This window comes from Lethenteron reissneri, chromosome 45 (assembly GCF_015708825.2).
Source record: "Lethenteron reissneri isolate LAM-NWPU_2019-01 chromosome 45, ASM1570882v1, whole genome shotgun sequence".
Taxonomy (NCBI): Eukaryota; Metazoa; Chordata; class Hyperoartia; order Petromyzontiformes; family Petromyzontidae; genus Lethenteron; species Lethenteron reissneri.
Window position 1 is genome coordinate 604,965 of NC_083823.1, and position 19,789 is coordinate 624,753.

A 19,789-nucleotide genomic window follows, 5' to 3' on the forward strand; every position below is an offset into this window, starting at 1 on the left:
GTTCTGGGAAATGAACATCAGTTTCACTGTCATCAGATGAACATTTACTCTCATATTTATCAGAGCAGGAGGGAAATGCGTAGTCACTTAAAATAATATCCGAGGTAGCTCTGTGATATCCGCTTCCTCGAGCAGTTATCAAACACGAGGGGTTGCACTGCTCTGCGAGAGATCCAAGTGAATACTTCCTTTCTTGACATTACGCCGATAGCCGTCACCGGGATGAACTGGGGAAGTTATTTTTTTAAACGTACAGACGCGAACATTAATTAAAGTGGCAACGTGTCTGCCTGCCAGTGGTCGTGTCGGGCTGCGGACACTCTGCGTCCAGCTTGCAGGAGGCGTTCCAGCGGAGGAAGCGGGACTTTATCGTGCAGTCGGAGAAACGCGTGCGAGAGGCGAGGAGGAGAGAGCAGGCCGTGCCCAGCGCCACCGCCCAGCGCGCCAGGGAGCGCAGCGCCAGGGAGCGCAGCGGCAGGGAGCGCGCGGGCGGCGCTGCCCCCGCTAAGCTGGTCGACGGTGAGTCGGCTCATCCGCCAGGTCTGCACGACTCATTAACGTCGTCATCGTTGGCTATGATCTGTTCACCGCTGGATGAAGGCCTCCGCAAACCATCACCATATCTCTGTTTTCCCAGACCCATCTATTGACCGTTGTTGTACCTTTGCGCTCAAACAACCATCCGTGTCAGAAAGAAAATGTTCTGCTTTGTTTCCATGGGTTCCATTATATAACGAGTTTTTTTCTGGCCACATTGTCAGCGGGAGTGGCTATGATCTATCTACGGCTGGTAGTAGCTCTCCGTGAGCCGTCACCCTCTCTCCTGGTCACGCTATACAACAATCCAGCTATTACCTACTTATGAGCTGCTTTCATTGCTCCATTTCTGCAGCAGACGTACTCTTGGCCATGTTCCCTCTTTTTGGCTGCCACTGTCGTTTTTCTTGACCATCGGCTATAAACCCCTTTTAGCGACGTGCACTACCCAAACCCACTTGCTTTACTCAACGGTCAATATGACATTTCTTCGATTGAACGAATGTCACGTGTGCGTGTTTGTGTGTGCGCGTGTAGTTCCCGTGTCCGCCCAGAAGTGCTCCCTGAAGAAGGTCGGGGAGGTAAAGGTGGTCACGTCCGCCGACAGGAAGAGCGCGGAGGAAGAGGCTGTCAAGAGGACGGCCAGGTACCTGGGCCCGTCGTGTGCGCTCCCGTTGTTCTGTCTGTGACCTCGCTGTCAGCGACACACCGGCTGTGTTTACATGGCCCGGCGAAGACCGCGCTTCATTGCGCTATGCATAAAACGGGCAGCATTTAAGTGTGCGCACCCAAACGCAAACAAATGCTACGCTACTATTATTATTGTTGTGCTTGTTTTACCCAGGAAAGCCTCGCTCAGTCTCAAGACTCTATTTGATGATGGGTCCTGCCAGGTTTTCGGAGTAGGGGCTAATGTTGCCACGTGCATTCCCAACTGAGTAACCTGCAGGCAACTCCTCAGCAGTGAGATGTTTGGCCAATTCCAGTTACAGTTTGCGTTTTCTCTGTGCTGCGGCTATAGGAGGAAAGCAGGTATAACTGAACTGTACTCCCACTCATCTCCCCCCCCCCCATTTGACATAGTAGACCACAGACTCTGAGCTCTTGGGCTGGCTCACAACTGGCCCGAGGGAGGCCTGGCTGCTCACTAGGACTGAGAGCTCTTCTCTGTGACAGTAGCATGAGCAGCACAGGCTTGTCTTCAAAAGCACTGCTGTCTGTCATTGGTGAAATGTATCAGTGCTTGGTGTACAATGATGAGCAGGGCCGACAGTAGATTTCACGACGTATATGCTGTCACGTAAATGTGCAATTCACCAGGGATGTAAAGATTCTTTGATTACATTTATTCTTAATGGGGAGGTTGCCAGGTGGCGAGATGTTAAATTCCTTGCCTGGTATGGAGGAGGTTGTGGGTTCGATCCCAACCCTGACACCTTTATATTTTGAGTTTGCATGTCTCTCTCTCCGCTCCTGGTTGCGTGGATTTTTCCCCGGGTTTTTCCCTCTACATTTAGAAGCACCACGCGTTCAGAGTATTTGGCTGATATACATTTCCACATGACAAGCCACTTCATTGGGCTGTCATTTGTGATAGGCAGCTTGCTTCTGCAAAAAGAGCTACACAGCTCAATGGGCCTTACCTGGTAAAATAAAAATAGTTTTTAGTTTACAATTCTGAAGGGATTCTTGGTCTTAAGACATTCCCGGATTCAAATCCAAGGATCTCACCGGGTGTGCCAGCTCAGCAGGGCTCTAACCTCCAAGCCTCTCGGCCACCTTGGGCATTTCTCACTTCGAGTGAATGCCACTGCAGGTTGTACGAGCGGCTAGAGGAGGTGAAGAGCAAGAGGGAGGCGGAGCAGAGGAAGGACGTTTCTACCAGGAATCGCGAGAAGGCAAAGGCATTCCACCAGGTGAGAATTACGGCACAAACTACCGCATGCGACGATTCTTAAACTCCTTATCGATTAAAATTGAATCTCCCTGGTGGTACGTGTTTTATAATCGTGCATCGAAGAATGTTGCACCTGCGAATCGCAACACTTTTTAAATATATTATATTGGAGATAACGATGAAAACAAATGAAACAACCAAAATACTATTTACTACAAATGAGTCGGCAAAATGAGACGGGACAAATTCAACTGCACAGTGGACCAACGGCAGGAGAGCGTATGGACAGAAAAGGCTGTACAGACAGTAGAAATTAAAAGTGCAAATGAAACTCATTAAAATGTACGAAAAAATTATGTTAAATTCAGTATCCAATCCATATTAACGTCCTCGCTGGCCTCTATTTGTGCTCAAAATGTCGCCTCTTATATTTGTATTTTAAGGCCGCAGTGTCATTAACCAATTAGTTGAGTTTTTTTTTTAACACTGAAATTAGACTGACTACAAATGAGACAAACATTGGAATCAATTATCGTATTGAATCGTGACCCCTAAATCGTGATGAATCATCGAATGATGGGAGCTGAATCATTGCACATGTCGTGCAAACCAACTCCCCATTGGTCCATTCAGAGCCCCAGCTGAGAGTGAGCGGCGCTCCATCATGTGAGCAGTTTGTGATGTGTGCCATCGGATGTGGAATAATAGACTTAAGGGGCACATTTCCAAAGAGTTTTCACGAATCTATAAGTAGAGTCCTCTGTATATTATGGATGTCAGGCTAATATTTATAACGCACCTTTTAAATAAAATGTAAAAATTAAAAAGCCAGTGGTAGTCTTTCTGCAATCTTTTCCGCTCGGAGTAACTTTGAAGTTGGCATTCGCAAACCGTGCTTCGCATAACTAATGTGCGCTCGTTTGTTTCTGATTTCTCTAGAAAACGCTGGAAAAATTGAGGAGCAAGAAGATGTAGCAGGGACGGGTATCGATTGAAATCGTGCGTGCGTGTGTTTTTAATCTTGAACTATTTATTGACGTGTTCACTTAAATGTACTGTAATGATTCGTGTTTGTGTGGAAAAATTCCCTGTTTACAAAGTAGTCGTGGGCCTTTGGATGTGGCCTACACACATCCCGTCCAATGAACGCCGGCGGGATGTTTTACTTGTGAAATAGTTATTCACGAAAATTACTTTACACAAACCTCCCCCCCCTCCCCCCCTGCTTGAAGTGTTCCACACCGGGTGTAGTTCTCATGTTGATACTGCGTACCTATGGGCTAATTCGGCTGTGCAGTACCAGTCTCTTGTGGAAGCCGGTGATTCGTGATTGAAGGTAATGAGATTACTGTGCTCCTTAAATAATGTCAACAGACTGCAGTACCGATGATTATCATGCTTCATCTTAAACCTACTCATGCATATCCATATACGCTGTGAACAGGAGAACATTTACTTCTTCAATAATAATAATTTACAGATCTGTCAATTTGCTGCTGGATAAATGCTCCCGCTTAACGCTTTGGCGACGGGGGTGCTGTTTGACCATACTTTACCACGATGGTCAGTGTGGGTTTGTTAAGGTTAGGAGTCGGTACCAGTTCAGATATCACTCGCCATGGCGAAGAATCGAACTCAAGTCGCCAGTTTCAGAATGCAGTGCACTAACCTCTGCGCCACCGCTCCACCGCATTGTTTCCACACCAGCATTAGCATAATCTATAAGCATTCCTTCAACAACACATTCCGTTCTACAGTCCTGTGGTTTGATGTGCGCCGGTGATAACAGTTTGCAATAAAATGGGAATAAATCTTTGTTCAAAAATGTTTCATTTGATGGGCTGTCGGTTCTGCATATACTGCGTGCAATCTGTTCCAAGTCGAGTGTGTAGCTCGTCTTCAGCTATCTTCAACCAGATGTTCCAGCGCGCCCTGCGGTCGAGTATCAGAAACATCGATGTGGAACAAAACCCCTGAGCGTGCGTGGATTCACTGCCCAAGGAGACGGCCACACTGAACCTGATGCTGCTCGCGGATTGATGACGCGGAACCATGCCTATCCAGCAGGAGGACGCCTGGCTCGGGGCGACACCGAGCAATATTTACACACGTGGGGGGCGCCGGGGTGGCGAGATGTTAACTACCTCGCCTGGTATGCAGCAGATCGTGCGTTCGAGCACGACACTGACGCCTGCTGCTGTATATTTGGAGTTTTCGTGTTCTCCCCACGGTCACGTGGACTTTTCTCCGGGTCCTCCGGTTTTTCCCTCCACTTTTAGAAACATGCGTTTAAGAGTATTTTGCTGCTATACATTTCAAAGAGGTAAGCCACTTGGTTGAGCTATCATTTGTGGCCAGGTCTATTCTGACAAAGAGCTACAAAGCTTAGTGGGCCTTACCTGGTAACATACATGTAGGTCACATTTGAAACGGCCCCACCGAGGGCTTAGTGTTGCAATACAGTATTTGTACTGTACAATTAACTACACCTGCGTTGTCTATCCTCTCACTTTGGCACTTGCTATAATTGATCAAATTAGCAAGTCCACCTGTGTGTGTGTCAGTGGGGAGCGGTGGTGTAGTGGTTAGCGCGCTGCGCTACAAACCCAGCTACCCGAGTTCAATTCCCGGTCACGGCCAACACCAGTGACGATCATCTGAACCGGTAATGGGCTTCCCCGAGGTCAAATCAGCCACAAATGAGTACCTGATGCGATGTGTAAACATCGTCACTAGCGAGACAAAGGCGGCTGGGGGTGGCCCTGGCCACCCACTCCCTCGTGCCGTTCCGACCTTAATAGGTGCTCGCTAACAGCACTTGCTCCAACTGTGTGTTAAGGCTATACGGGGGATATTTGTATGTAGTAATCGACAATCTTTGTTTCACTATTTAAAAATGAGATTACAATTATCCATCGGCCTCTGGGCTTTGTGGAACAATGAGGCGGGCTCTGCCGGTGCGTCTTGGCAAGTCCAAACTGGTTGTGAGTTTGTTGCTTAAAAACCGACGGAAAACAAAACTTTCCCCATCGGTTGGTGAACCAAAATTCTGTATTTTACAATACGCATGCATCAGACGGGCATCGCATTTGATGAAGCACAAACACGTCCCAACATGCATTTAAAACATGTCAACGCGCAGCAGACTGAAGACCTTTAAAACCAGGTAAGGTTGTTACTTTAAAAGTCCATTGAGACCAAAATGATTTTTAAGGGAGACTTGGCTTTAAATAGGAAGAGCAAAATCGATGCCAATTCTAAAGTGTAAACGCAATTACGAAACCAGTATTCTAAAAATAAATCGCATTATTTTGGGGCATCTGCCGAGCTTCTGCGCGAAGGGCGAAACTTGAATGTCTCGGATTCGTGAACGACGACGACGGAAACGTCTTCGGGTGGTTTATTTGACCCACCGGGAGGTGTTCTGTGACGCGTCCCAGTTGTTCCCGCAGTCCCATCGTGGAGCATCTCTCTCCTCCGAGCCCCCCGCCTGTGAAGTTAGGGGGCGAAGTTGTGTTGCTACGCAATGGGGTTCGTTGATGACCACTGTCTCGCATCGCTTCTTCAGCTCGTCGTGTTGGGTCTGTTTTTAATAAAGTTTGTTTTAATGTTACTTATTAAATGGAGGCCACCGGACTGCGCCACGGAGCTTCTAGCGGTAAACAAGGCACCGTATTTACCGGGTAACACTTCGCGCTACCTTTACCCTACCGGGTAATTCTTGCGAGCTACCTTTACCCTACCCTTTACCTTACCCCTTGGCATGTCGACACCTTTACCCCTTTTACCCGGTAAAAAGGGTAAATTCCCTTCCCTTGCCGAGAGCTATTGACCATGGCACACTCCCTCGGCAGGGAGGGTCGTGACCCCGTCCTCACCACCACCCCCCACCACCACCCCACCCCAACCACCCTCACCACCACCACCCCACCCCCCCACCACCACCCCACCCCCCCCACCACCACCTCACCCCCACCACCACCACCCCACCCCAACCACCACCCCACCCCAACCACCACCCTCACCACCACCACCTCACCCCCCCCCCACCGCGGCGCTGCTGTGCGGGGACTCTGCGCGACCGACAGGGGGCGCGCTGTCCCCCCGCGCTGCCGCGGAGGCGGAGCTCTGGGCCGGCGGCTCCAGCAGCAGCAGCGGCAGCGGCGGCACGGGGGTCGGGCAGCAATCGGCGCGACCCGTGCGCGTTACGTGCACCGCCTCTCGCCGCCGCGATGTCGCCTTGCTTCAACCACGCGACCCACGTCATATTCGACATGGACGGCCTGCTGCTGGGTGAGTCTCCCCTGCCCCCCCTCCCGCCTGCACTCGCACACGGCCAGGCCCGCCTGGCACAGCCACTGCTCGATGGAGGCCTCCACCCCCCACCACCCACGCCGGTCGATCGTGGAGGGGGATAGGTGGGGCGAGGGGGGTTATTGTCCGTGGTGGTGGTGGCGAGGTGGTGGTGGAGTTGCGGGTTGGCGCTGCCTCCTGGTATTCGCGCCACGGCGTTTCGGTCGTGACCTGGGATCGAACTCCTCCCCGTGGGGTGCGGAGCGCAGAGACCCAAACCGCCGCCTCCAACGGAGGGGCAGAGGGGCGACCACGGCGCTCACAACAACGAGCGGAGCGCCGGGAGGATAAAGTGCGGCAAGGTTGGCACAGCAGGAGGGGGGGGGGGGGCACGGCAAGTCGGCCGACCCTGTGGCACCTGCTGGGGGGTCTGGACTGCGTTGAACTTCTTTCGCGCCGTACGCAGCCAACCATGCGGGTGCCAAAGGCGCTGCGCCCCTTGTTACCAGCGAGACTTCGACACTCCACGTTGTCTCGGAGTGCACCTAGCCTGGCACCGGCACCGGCACCGTGGGGACGTCACCGCCACTTGTTGTGGTGCCAGTGGCACACGCACTTGGCTCTGAGCCAGGCCGGACTGAATGCCGCCACTCGCGGCTCACGTCAGTGGCGAGTGACGTCGACCCGGGCACGGGGCGCACGAAGCTGTCTCCACCTACTGAGCAGCGTAGAGAGACAAAGGTCCCCTGCATAGCCTGGACAGACTGTGGGGCAAGTGCTGTTTCTGAGCGTTCATCAGAGGGGGTTGTGGCCAGCACCACGCCCGACCGCCTTTGTATCCCCAGTGACGATGTTTACACACCGCACCAGGTACTCAATTGAGGCTGATTCCACCTCCGAGAAACCCACGACCGGTTCAGAGAATTGCCGCCTCCGCCGTTGTTGTTGTTTTGTTGTTGTTGTTGTTTTGTTGTTGTTGTTGGCCGGGAGCGGGAATCCAACTCGGCGACCTAGGTTCGTAGCGCAGCGGGTTCACCGCTCCACCACTGCGTCTTATAATCTGCAGAATACGATCATGTTGCATCTATATTTAAACAATGTTGCATCTATATTTAAACCATGTTGTTGCATCTATATGTAAACCATGTTGCGGCAATATTAGGAGCACAGAGGGCAAGTCCGTTCCTCAATTAAACTGCGGTCCACCCAGTGGCGGATGGAGCTCGTGCGGGGCCTGTGGCGTGATGTTGTAAAGGGGCCCGAAATAAATAAATAAACACAAATATTAAAACGCAAATGTTTAATTTGCATAGTAAAGTAACTCTTGTTTTTTCATTTGCTATACAGCCAGATAATACGACAAATCGCTAACCTTAAACACCCAGTCGTTCATAAAAGTTGAAGGCGGTATACTACTATAGTAATAGAGCAAGTGCAGAATCACTGAACCGGAGTTGATAGCTTGAAAGCGTTTAGCGCGGGGCCCTTGAAAGTGCGGGACCCGTAGCATCATATGTAGCTACTTTGCTTCGAGAATAATCCGGCACTGGGTGCGGGTCCACCCCACATTGCCACGAGCTGACAAGTCCACCTCGACGGGACCACGAGGGCGCGATCACCGCGAGCAGCTGCCAAAAGTTCATTGGCTGCCAACGCCAAATGAGGCGGCACTTTCTTTCGTGGCCGCGTGAGCAGCAGCAGCTGCTGCAGTGGTGGTGGGAGAGCGTTGTGCGCAATCGGTTAGTGCCGCTGGTGGTCAACTATGAGTTTTATTCCGGCCTCGGGCTGCCACCATCAGTGGCCAATGACGTCTGAATCCCCCCCCCCCCCCCATGCATAGGGAGAGAGGCCTTCAGCCAGCGGTGCATTTAACAAAGGAAGAGGGGAGTCGCTAATGATTAACGATCGTTCGCTTATTCGAGATAATGAAACACAACTGACCGCCTGTTTGTTTATTTTCTTCAAAGCGAGCCGCGTTCACCGTTGCGAAGTAAAAACATCGTCCGGCTCTCACGCCTGTCCGGCTCTTGTGCTGATTGGGCAGCTGCGCTCTTCAGAATGGTTGAAGGTGGAGCAATGCCTCTTCCCCACGATTGAGGAAATGGCTTCACATTGGGATCGCCACCTTCCCCCCCCCCACTTTGGACCAAGCCCGGACACGCGTCTCGGTCAGCACGAGCTCTGCTATCAGAGCTTGTGCAGTGTCCTGCAGTCAAGTGTCACTCAGCAATACCGGCACCAGATCTCGGTGAAAATCAACGCCTGCTGTCACCCGAGAGCACAGGTTTTACAGCGAGATTGATAACTCATTTTTTGCGAACCGCTTTCTGTGTCTTAAGTTTGTTGTCCTTCACGCGCACCTCCCGTACGGTGCGAAAGAAGTTGAAGACACGTCCAGGTTTCCTGTCCGGGTCAAACCCAGACAGGTGGCGATCCTCCGTGTCGGGCTGCTGACCGCAGCAGCCTGGGGGCTCGTGACGTTGCCTCCGTCTGCAGACGACTGGGATTGAAGATCGTGCTGCGCGCATCGAATGCCTCACGTTGGCTCGCTTCACTTCACATTCAGGAGCTAATTCGATCTCGTGACGCTTCAAGGCCTTTAAGATCTGCCAATGGTGCCCTTCTGCCTACAAACCTCTTGATCTCATAAAAAAGGTGTTTGGTTTAGAGCGCCTAAGAGTATAAATGTGTCGAAACCCTCCACCACCCGACACAGCCAATTAGTAAGGGATTTGTCACGTCAACAAAACGCCAACTCGTTACTACTTCATACTTACGCGATCCATTTATACTTACGTGATCCGTTTATACTTACGCGATCTAACCCAGAAACCTTTATTATGAATAATATTGGTCGTGCTCTTGATATACATCTCTCTCTCTCGCATCTGTGGGGTGATCGCACGGCACTCTGGTGCCCCCTCCGCTTGTGGAACTATTTTTACCTCTCAGTTCATGCTCCATTACCTTTGTCCCTTTCAAGCGTGGCGTCTTGAGACGTTGCGTATGGTGCGAAAGAAGTTCAACATACATCATAATCTACTACAGCATAATTATTACTACTACATGAACTGCACGTGTACATTGAGAGAAAAACAACAGCCTACGACGTCACCCTTACAGCACTTGCCTCTGTGCCTTGGCGTACATTGCTAATTTTGTCTGCACTGGGTGTTGCTCTGTGTTTTTTTTATGTCTTTGGCCCCAGGAACCAGTAAAGGACTCAATTAATCAGTCACCAAATAAGGCGGCTCTCACTCGGTGCCTAGGTGTTTATCTTCTGGTGGTGTGATTCAGAGTCTTGTGTGCTCTTTACTGCGGCACAATATGTTCTGAGCTGATAAAGCGATAAAGCCCTCTCTCGCCGCACCGCTGATCAGCACGGTTGGCTGCGTTCGATGCGATAGAAGTGCAACACACGTCGATGGGGTGGCCATAAAACGCACACGGGAGTGGAGCAATCGCCATTGTCTTCTTGCGTGAGTCAGCTGTGGGCAAACTGGCCACGTCAGGTTATTTTCTCTGTCGCGCATTCTAGGCGACTTGTGGAACTTCCACATTCCTATGGCAGAGACCCGGTCACGCACTTGCTTTGCATGCTACCACGTGGCGGGGCGCTTGCGCGCGCAAACACCTCGATAAATACTAATAATGCATTTTATTTATGAAGTGTCAAAAGTTGCTGAGGGTTCGGAGAGTGGGCGATATCACGAAAGAGGTGAAATACAGAGTTACTTTGTTAAGAAGAAGAAGAGGCCGTCGAGACCACGCGCCTCGTATTCACGAAGGGTTTGAGGCGACTCCGTGGTCAGAGCGCAGAGCCACTGAGGCCCCCACGGTTCAGGTCCAGGCGAGCTGCCTGCTGTGATGACGCCGGGTTCTCGAATGCAGCTTTTTGCTGGTTTTATAATTAATCATTATTATCTGTGATGGCTTTTTGTTTGCGGTGCAATCATTTGGTGACAAGGGCTGAGACCAGCAACGCGCTGCACTCAAGAACCCGGCTGCATCACGGGCAGCTTGTCTGGACTTGAACCGTGGGCCTCAGCCGTCTGTAATGGCTTTTTTTTATTATAATTCGTTCTTTCTCTCTCTCTAAATTCCAGCTCTGAGAATTTCAAATGTGGGTTCGGATGTGATGCAACCCATCGCACTGTCCCATTAAAAACGGGGGGGAGGGGGGGAATGCTGCCCTCTCTACTTTGTGAAGCAGAAGTCGCTGGAAGGATGGGCCTCAGACGCAGCTCTGTGACATCCGCTTCCTTGGGCCCTTCTCTCAAACCAAGGGTCGCCCGCTGCTGTGCGGGAGATCCGAAGGGGTCACTCCCCATGGTGATGGCGATAGTTCAGTTGGGATGCAAATGGGGGGTGGGGGGGCGGGGAGGATTACAAAGTAATGGGGGATACCTGGGTTTAAATAAACTTAGGTTTACATAAACACAGGGCTAACTGTCTGTCGTGCTAAATATGGAAACATCGTAGCGGCAAGCCAAATGCTGAAAATGAAGACTCGTGGTGAATTGTCGTAATCGGACAAAATCAGGGAGACTGACTCAGCTGCCTGTCTCATGCAAGCGATTGCATTGCGTCACGTGTCTGTAGCAGTGTGACACAGCGACACACACGTGGTGTGTGTGTGTGTGAAGCGGTGTGACACACACAAACATAGTAACAGGCACGCGCTTATTGCCCGCGCTCCATCCAGTTACTAAGGGGTTGCGCAATCAGAGGGGAGGCTGAGCGCGTCGCTGCCTCACCTCTCGTCTCTTCCTGTATCTGCAGCGGAGCTCCGCAAATTCGGCGATTTTGACTATAAAAAATATTGGAATCGTACAGAATGACATTTATAACACAGATCAGTGGAAAATGTTTAATATTTATTTTATTTGATTATTCTTTTTTCTACTTTAAGTAACAGCTATTTTCATTGGAGTATGGCAGGCGAGGCTCTGCCTCCCCTGCCCGCACGTCCCCGCTGTGTGATATGAACAATTGGTGACGCGTGGCGGGGTGTGACGTCAGTGATCAAAGGGGCGCTGTCTCAGTCGGGCAACGCAATTGGTGCACGCGGCGTCAACAACGGCAGCGATTCTCTTTGTGAGCAGCGTGAGAGCCCCTTGAGAGCACGAAGCTCGCGCGAGGGAGATGTGGGCCAAACCAGCACACGCGATTGTGTAACATTTGAACAGAATTTATTTAAACACAATATTTTTTTTAATAATAGGGTTTTTCCCCTTTTTCTTGGCATCCACATTGACATCCACATTGACATCCACATTGACATCCACATCGACATCCACATCGACATCCACATCGACATCCACATTGACATCCACATCGACATCCACATCGACATCCACATCGACATCCACATCGACATCCACATTGACATCCACATTGACATCCACATTGACATCCACATTGACCGGAGGCCCAGGCCCCACCGCTCGCCGATGGGTCGCGGGGTCCCGACCGAAATTGACTCGTTATGTTCCGAGTCGCGGAATTCCCCCTTTGTTGTTGCATCACTCTTCCCCGTGAAACAAGTTTTTTTAGGTGAGATTCGCGTAAATATAAATGTCTCGTTAAACCCGCCACCACCCGACACGGCCAATTAGTAAGGTTTGTCACGTAAACAGAACGTGCCAATACATTACTAGTACAGCACACCGTACTGTGTGCCTGTCTGCCTCCGTGAAAGGCACTCGTGATTTGGGTTTTGAGGTCATCACGATCATCATCATCAACATCAGCAATGTTCTGTCCACTGCTGGCTGAAGGCCTCGCCACGCTGCCGCCATGTCCGGGTCCTCCTGTTTTTTCCCCTCCACATTTACAAACATGCGTTTAGAGTGTTTAGATCATTTGGCTGCGATACATTTCCACGTGATGATAAGCCACTTCGTTGAGCTATCGTTTGTGGCCAGGTCGCTTCTGAAAAAGAGCTACGTAGCTCAGTGGGGCCTTACCTGGTCAAATAACAAAAAAACATTGTTCATAGTTTCAATTAATTATTATTCGAACAATTTGCAGATGTGAATAATGCGTCTTGTGCTCTTGACAGCCGCCCATACCGTCAGTTAAATCCTTCCGAAGACCGCCGCCGGCACGCTGCGTGCGCCTTATTTGTCTCGACTTTCATTCTCTCTCTCTCTCCTTCCGCCAGACACGGAGCGGTTGTACGCGGGCGTGTACGAGGATGTGTGCAGGCAGTACGGCAAGCACTACTCGTGGGACGTGAAGGCCCAGGTGATGGGCAAGAAGGCCCTGGACGTGGCGCGCATCATCCAGGACGCGCTGGAGCTGCCGCTCACGCCCGAGCAGCTGATCGCCGAGTGCCGCGAGCGCCAGGCAAAGATATTTCCCGCCGCGGAGCTCCTGCCGGGTACCGTGCCGAGAGTTCTCAGGCGCCGCTACGCCGCCGTCGATAAGTCGCTTCCCGATTGTCCGTGGGGGGGGGGGCGGCCCGTTTAGCGCGGTCGGCTATGTACGGTGCGGAAGAAGTTCGCCGTATGATGCGTTGTGCTGCGTAGTTGGTGTGATGTTCGCCGATTGTGCCACGCGTTCTCCTCGGCGTTGTTGCCCCACACGTTTGGTTGCCGCCTGCTTGGGGGCTTCTCAAGGGACTGAATTCGGCTCCAGAAGGGTAGCTCCCGTCACGTGGAGCGACGGGGGGGTCCAGAGAGCCATTCAAAGTCGTGACAACGTCGTTATTGTTTACCTCCGTAGAAGTGGGGACGAAGGTACAGAACCTGTTGACTGCTTCAAGCAATCGGTTTTCTTACCGACATGTGCGCAGTCGTATGGGTAATGAGTCGCTGACTATCGATCAGTGAAGGGCAGCTTAGAACAATAATGATAAATGGAAGCAGCGTGCTCTTGTTGATAAATATATCTCGTAAATAATGTGAGGTAGCAACAGTGAATCTGCAACACGGACAATCGGGAGTTGAACGTAACGGTGCAGCAGATAGATCAGCACGGGCGCATGCACATGGGCGCACACACACACAGACGCACACACACAGACGCACACACGCAGACGGACGCACACACACACAGACGCACACACACACGGGAGCACACACACACACAGATGCACACACACAGACGGACGCACACACGGACGCAGAGCACGCGTGAGATGCGGGCACGCGATGTCGCTGTTTGATCTAAGACGGAAGAACGAAGGGGATGTTCTGCTGCACATATTGTGATCGCACGGATCGAGCGTAATCGATGAAATTGTCGTTGTTCTCACGTCCTGCCTCGGTTCGATACCCGGCCACAGTGAAAATCTGTTGCAAGTGATTTCTTAAACTAAAACTAAACTACGTTATTTTACCAGGGAAGGCCCACTGAGCTATGTAGCTCTTGTTCTGTAGCGACCTGGCCGTCACAATGACAGCTCAACCAAGTGGTGCATCATCATCACGTGGACATTTCTAGCAGCCACATACTCTAAACGCATGTTTCCAAATCTGGAGGGAATAACCGAAGGACCCGGAGAAAAGTCCACGTGGCCACGTTACGGGCGTCAGGGTCGGGATCAAACCCACGACCTCCTGTATACCAGGCGAGGTAGTTAACATTTATCACGACCTCCTGTATACCGGGCGAGGTAGTTAACATCTATCACGACCTCCTGTATACAGGGCGAGGTAGTTAACATCTCCTAGCCACCGCCGTGCCCCTGGGCTTGGCTCTGCACCCCTCCCACCCCCCGACCATTCACTCGACCCCTTGACCAGCCCGCACCATCCAGCATGTGAGCTATGGCATAAGACGGACCGTGCACGACGTCCAACTAACGACGGCGTGCCGCCCCGTGACGAGCGCAGGCGTGGAGCGGCTGATCGGGCACCTGCACGGGCACGGCGTGCCCATGGCCGTGGCCACCAGCTCGGCGCGGGCCACCTTCCAGATGAAGACCACCAACCACGGCGGCCTCTTCTCGCTCTTCCGCCACACGGTGCTGGGCGACGACCCCGAGGTGCGCAGCGGCAAGCCGGCGCCGGACGCCTTCCTGGTGGCCGCTCGCCGCTTCCAGCCGCCCGCCCGGCCCTCGCAGGTGAGCGCCCAGGATGTGACCCCCGCCGGTGCGCCCCCCTCTCCTGTGCTGACCCCATGGTCTAGAGCTCCCAGGGATGTGACCCCCGCCAGCACGCCCCCCTCTCCTGTGCTGACCCCATGGTCTAGAGCTCCCAGGGATGTGACCCCCGCCAGCACGCCCCCCTCTCCGCCTCGGGGGATGGACAGGAGTTGGGCGCCATGGTGGCGAGATGTTAACTAACCCCGCCTCGTGTGCAGGAGGTCGTGGGTTCAATGCCTGACTTCTCTATATTTGGAGGTTGTGTGTCTCTCTCTCTATCTCCCCGTGGTCGCGTGGACTCTTCTCCGGATCCTACGGTTTTTCCCTCCACATTTTGAATCAACGTCACACGTTTCGAGTATTTGGCTGCTAGAAATGTCCACGTGATTAGCCACTTATTTGGGCGGTACTTGAGCTGACGGTAAAGTTCACTGGGCAGCTCGTAGACTCCCCCTGCCTGTGACCCTCTCCCGTTCCCTTCCCCCCCCTCCCTGGGTGAGGCAGGGAGCACATTCTTCGTCCCCCTTCACACGGGGTCACGGGGTCACAGGGTCACAGGGTCCTGTCGCACCGACATGGCATCGTTGTTCACGGAGTTTCTGTTCCCCCACCCCCACCACATTCGGTGATTGGCGTTTTATATCGCATTGTACCGTACCGTATGGCACTGTGCCGTACTGTACCATATTGTACCGCGTTGTAAAGTATTGTAGAGTGTTGTACCGTATTGTACCGGACTCGCGTAGATTTGCAATGAGAACATTAGCGACAAAAAAAAAGCGGTTGCATTCATTGAGAAAAACCAAGTAAACTAGGCCACGGATGCCAGCATCACGCTCCCAATTAGCCACAGAGCGACGCCGTGGCCGGCGCTTGCCCGCCCCCTTGACACCCCCTTCTTCTGCCGTTGTCTGCGCCAGTGCCTGGTGTTCGAGGACGCGCCCAATGGCATGCGGGCGGCGCTGGCGGCCGGAATGCAGGTGGTCATCATCCCCGACGAGAACTTCGGCCCCGAGGACACGCGCGGCGCGTCGCTCGTGCTGCGCTCGCTCGAGGAGTTTGTGCCCGAGGCGTTCGGCCTCCCCGCGTACGCTGACCGGCGACCCTGACTACGCGCGGGAGGGCTCGACGCTTCCCCCCACCTCCCCTCCCACCTCCGATCGGCGCAAGCGCGACAGACGCGTGGCGCCGATTGTGCATGCGGCAGCTGTCCCACGGAACGATCGCCACGGCGGCGGAGTTTACGCGACTCCTCGTATTGCCGGTCGGGTCCTCCTCTCTCAGTCGGCAGGAACCCTGTGGCTTTTTCTTCTTCTTCCATCTCTCACGGCAGTGTTATTATTACGATCTTGGTTCTCATCCGAAGAGGTATTGGCCGTATGTTGGCAGGGGAAGCGGGGGGGCTCTTAGCGTCTCCGTTGAGTTTGACTGCTGCTTTAGGGCTGCGTGTGGTGGTGTCACGTTCATGTAGATTTCTGTGTGTGTGGCGAACTCACTTGGTTTGTGAAACCTTCCCTTGTACGTTTGAGACCTATCCTCTGTTTTTCTGAGCCAAAGTTTTTTAGAACTATTTTGTGCGTGCGCTCGTATGGGGAGCGGTTAGCATGCTGCATAACGAACCCAGTGACGGTAATTATCTGAACCGGTTCTGGGTCTCCCGTAGGTCAACTCAGCCTCAAATGAGTACCTGGTACAGTGTGAAAATATCGCCATCAGAGACAAAGGCGGCCGGGCGTGGTGCTGGCCACCCACCCTGTCGTGTGCCGTGCCGGCCTTCATTAGGTGCTCGCTAACAGCACTTTCCCCAACAGCCTGTTAAGGCTACATGGAGGATCTTTGTCTTTGTACAAACACGTGCGTCTCGGTATGTGTGTCAAAAACCTGTTGGTACATAAATAGTGTGGCTGTGCGCCTTGCTCTGTGGACACTCAGGAACTGGAGCGCACACATTCCTCAACAACACAGGAATGTGAATAAGGCTTCAAAGACTACAGCGGGACTTGGCCAATCCACACAATCCACCTTTTGCATCTCAAGTTGTGGGTTGGCTCCACGCTTAGTGTGTGTGCACTGCCTTTTGTTGCTGCCATGTGAGTACAATATGCAATTTCTAAACTGTTGTTCAGACTTCACGATGCATTCGAGTGAAGTCAACAGTTTGACTTCTCTATCTGCCATTGTTATTCGGCTCTCGGCCTCACTTATTGTTGTGTGCTGACAGGACACCGTTATTTCGAGGGAGTGCTTTTACCAATATCCTCTCTTCTGCCGGCGGTATTTAATTTTGCCAGGCTGCTGATGAGACCTAAAAGGTCGAAACCAGGCCAGAGAAATTAATGCTGCTGACATAAAAAAAAAGTTTTATTCAATTAATGTGTGTTTGAGATCACGGTTGATTATGTTAATATAACACGGACGTGTGCACTGAATTCAAACTTTTTTTTATAAAATGAGAATCGGAAAGTCGATTTGTTGTGAATGTTGCTTGCCTTCTTGTGGTAAGAAATATATTATTTGCATAAATGATTGTTTGTATTGCTCATGATTTTAAGATGACCGATGTTCTGTCAAACAATCGCCGTGATGAAGCACAGTCCAGCTATGAAATGACGACAGATTCACAATTTGCAACACTGATCACGTCCTGATGTCTTGCAAAACGGTTATTATCCTCAATGTTGTGAAACTAAAACAGGATTTTTATAACCTGTGCTATATATAAGCGGAGGATACTACCGTGCTGTAATGGTGAGCGCACTGCACTTGTAAATCCCGAAGTTGCTGGCTCGTTGCAATCTCCCGGTGCGGCAGTTTAAACAATGGGAGAGTGTTTTCAATCCCCAGCACCCCCATCTGCCCGTGTCCAACCGGCAGTAATTGGTTCCACGGAAGTGCATCGATTGGCAGGTGGCGTCTGGTGGGGTAAAGCGTGGGTACCCCCCCCCCCCCCGCCTCTGCTCAGGCAACCCGTCGGCATGGAAGAGTCGGCCAAGTACACCCGACTGGAGGGGGGCTCTCGAAACTTCCCTCCAGTGGGGGGGGGGGCCCCTTCCGCCAGCAGGGGCGTGAGAGAGCGATTGCAGGGGCTGCGTCTTTGCCGCGTGCATTGCCACTTCGCAGTTACGACAACTTTGATGGGCTCGTTTCTTGGGTGGACAAAGTGTTTCCTCTTCGTCCGATTCACAGTGAACACGTGACCTTGTGTGACGTTGTGTGACCTTGTGTGCCTCCTTCGCCGACACTGGCGGCAAGTCGGCCCCGAGGTCACGAGCCTGGCCCCGAGGTCACGAGCCTGGGCCCTCGCTGTCAAGACGCCGATGTGGCTGCCCCGTTTGCTGCTGGAGTTTGCACGACCAGTATTTGCCGTTAAATGGTAGTTGTTCATCGGCTGGAAGATTTACAGTGATGATTGATGTCGTGATTGTGTGGGGAATGAATCTCCAGGTCTCCCTTTGCAAAAGGGACATTTTGTCTCGGCGGGGTCGTGCCTGGTTTAAATAATGTCATTTTTATCGATACCAGTTGTATTTTTAAAGGATGCTGGACCACTTGAAATGTGTTTGTTTAAATCTAACCCGACAACACATTGAGGCCGTGCAAATGCTGAGTATTTTTTTTTTTATCTCAGAACAACTTATGGGTTTTTTTGTTACTTATATTTGTCTTGCTGGGCAAAAAGTAAAAAAAAATGTGTGCTATTGTTAATTCAATTCCACTACTGTACTCTCCTCTTGAGTACCATACCAATGCTGATTAATACTTGTGGTTAATACTTGTGGCTAATTCCCAATATGGGCTGTTGCTACGACGATTAAATAGCCGCTTGTATACGTGTTTTTAAAACTTTTAGTGTAAATCATTATTATAATTTGTAGTTTTTTCTATGCAAGATGACTTTTGAATGTAACGGCCGGTGGGGCCGGTCGTTGTTGATTTGATGGAACGTCGGTGGTGCAAAATGTTAGCAATGCGGATTCATTAAAATAAAAAAAAGCATAAACAGGCGTATGCCTCTGTCTTCCTTGGTCCACACAAAGATGACGACGATGATGGGGGTGGTGGTGGTGAGCAAAGTTCATTGCTGTCCGGAAGAACACATTTGCCCATTGTCACGGGTCACATGGTATTACATATATTTTCTACAGATTTAATGAAAAACATTCCATACACTTAATGTGGTTTCACGTTACGTGGGGGGTGGGGGGATGTGTTTACATTTTCTACGTGCGGTACTGGAATCTCACAACGTGATGCCATCTTCACGGTCCCAGCTTGAAATTGTAGAAAACTTCTCAACCCACGAGTGCCCTCTTTTGACATTTATGTTAATATCATCTTAGTGTCAATATATTATTGTGAATATCATCTTATAGTGAATATCATCTTATTGTGAATATCATCTTATTGTAAATATCATCTTAATGTCAATATATTATTGTGAATATCATCTTATAGTGAATATCATCTTATTGTGAATATCATCTTATTGTAAATATCATCTTAGTGTCAATATATTATTGTGAATATCATCTTATAGTGAATATCATCTTATAGTGAATATCATCTTATTGTGAATATCATCTTAGTGTCAATATATTATTGTGAATATCATCTTATAGTGAATATCATCATATTGTGAATATCATCTTATTGTGAATATCATCTTCGTGTGACTATCATCTTCGTGTAAATATCCGCGGTGCGTGAGCAGGACAGCAATACAAGAGAAACGTCAACATGGCAGAGAAGGGGTGCTCGGTCTCTGCGGTATGTTGCGTAGATCGCAAACGAGGTTGTACTGTGTTTGATGGGCGTAAAGGAAACATGCAAGTTTTTTTTTAATCAGTGCAAATATAATGCACACTACAGGTGCACAACTTGCCAACATCTTCCGGAAGAATTCTACCAACTTGCCAACATCTTCCGGAAGACCTCTACCAACTTGTCAACATCTTCCGGAAGATTTCTAC

The 19,789-nt window shown here is 51.0% G+C and overlaps 2 protein-coding genes across 3 annotated transcripts in view; both read left to right on the forward strand.

Moving 5' to 3' along the window:
• CEP295 (centrosomal protein 295) overlaps nt 1-4,261 on the forward strand; it is a 30,963-nt gene extending 26,702 nt beyond the window's left edge. The window contains exons 27-30 of the mRNA XM_061570228.1: nt 298-519; nt 1,075-1,183; nt 2,354-2,453; nt 3,374-4,261. Coding sequence (XP_061426212.1) covers nt 298-519; nt 1,075-1,183; nt 2,354-2,453; nt 3,374-3,409 — 467 coding nt within the window. The 3' untranslated portion in view covers nt 3,410-4,261. The remainder of the gene's footprint in view (nt 1-297; nt 520-1,074; nt 1,184-2,353; nt 2,454-3,373) is intronic.
• A 2,287-nt stretch (nt 4,262-6,548) lies between these two features.
• On the forward strand, nt 6,549-16,978 carry LOC133353793 (pseudouridine-5'-phosphatase-like). Of its 2 annotated transcripts, none has more exons than XM_061570204.1 (4): nt 6,549-6,727; nt 12,894-13,112; nt 14,569-14,798; nt 15,740-16,978. In XM_061570204.1, exons 1-4 carry the CDS (start codon nt 6,667-6,669, stop codon nt 15,926-15,928), a joined length of 699 nt encoding a protein of 232 aa, XP_061426188.1. In that variant the 5' UTR covers nt 6,549-6,666; the 3' UTR covers nt 15,929-16,978. The 2 variants fall into 2 exon arrangements, with proteins under 2 accessions (XP_061426188.1, XP_061426189.1); XM_061570205.1 differs by lacking the exon at nt 6,549-6,727 and adding an exon at nt 11,151-12,283 and having other exon boundaries at nt 12,937-13,112.
• The last annotated feature ends 2,811 nt before the right edge of the window (nt 16,979-19,789 follow it).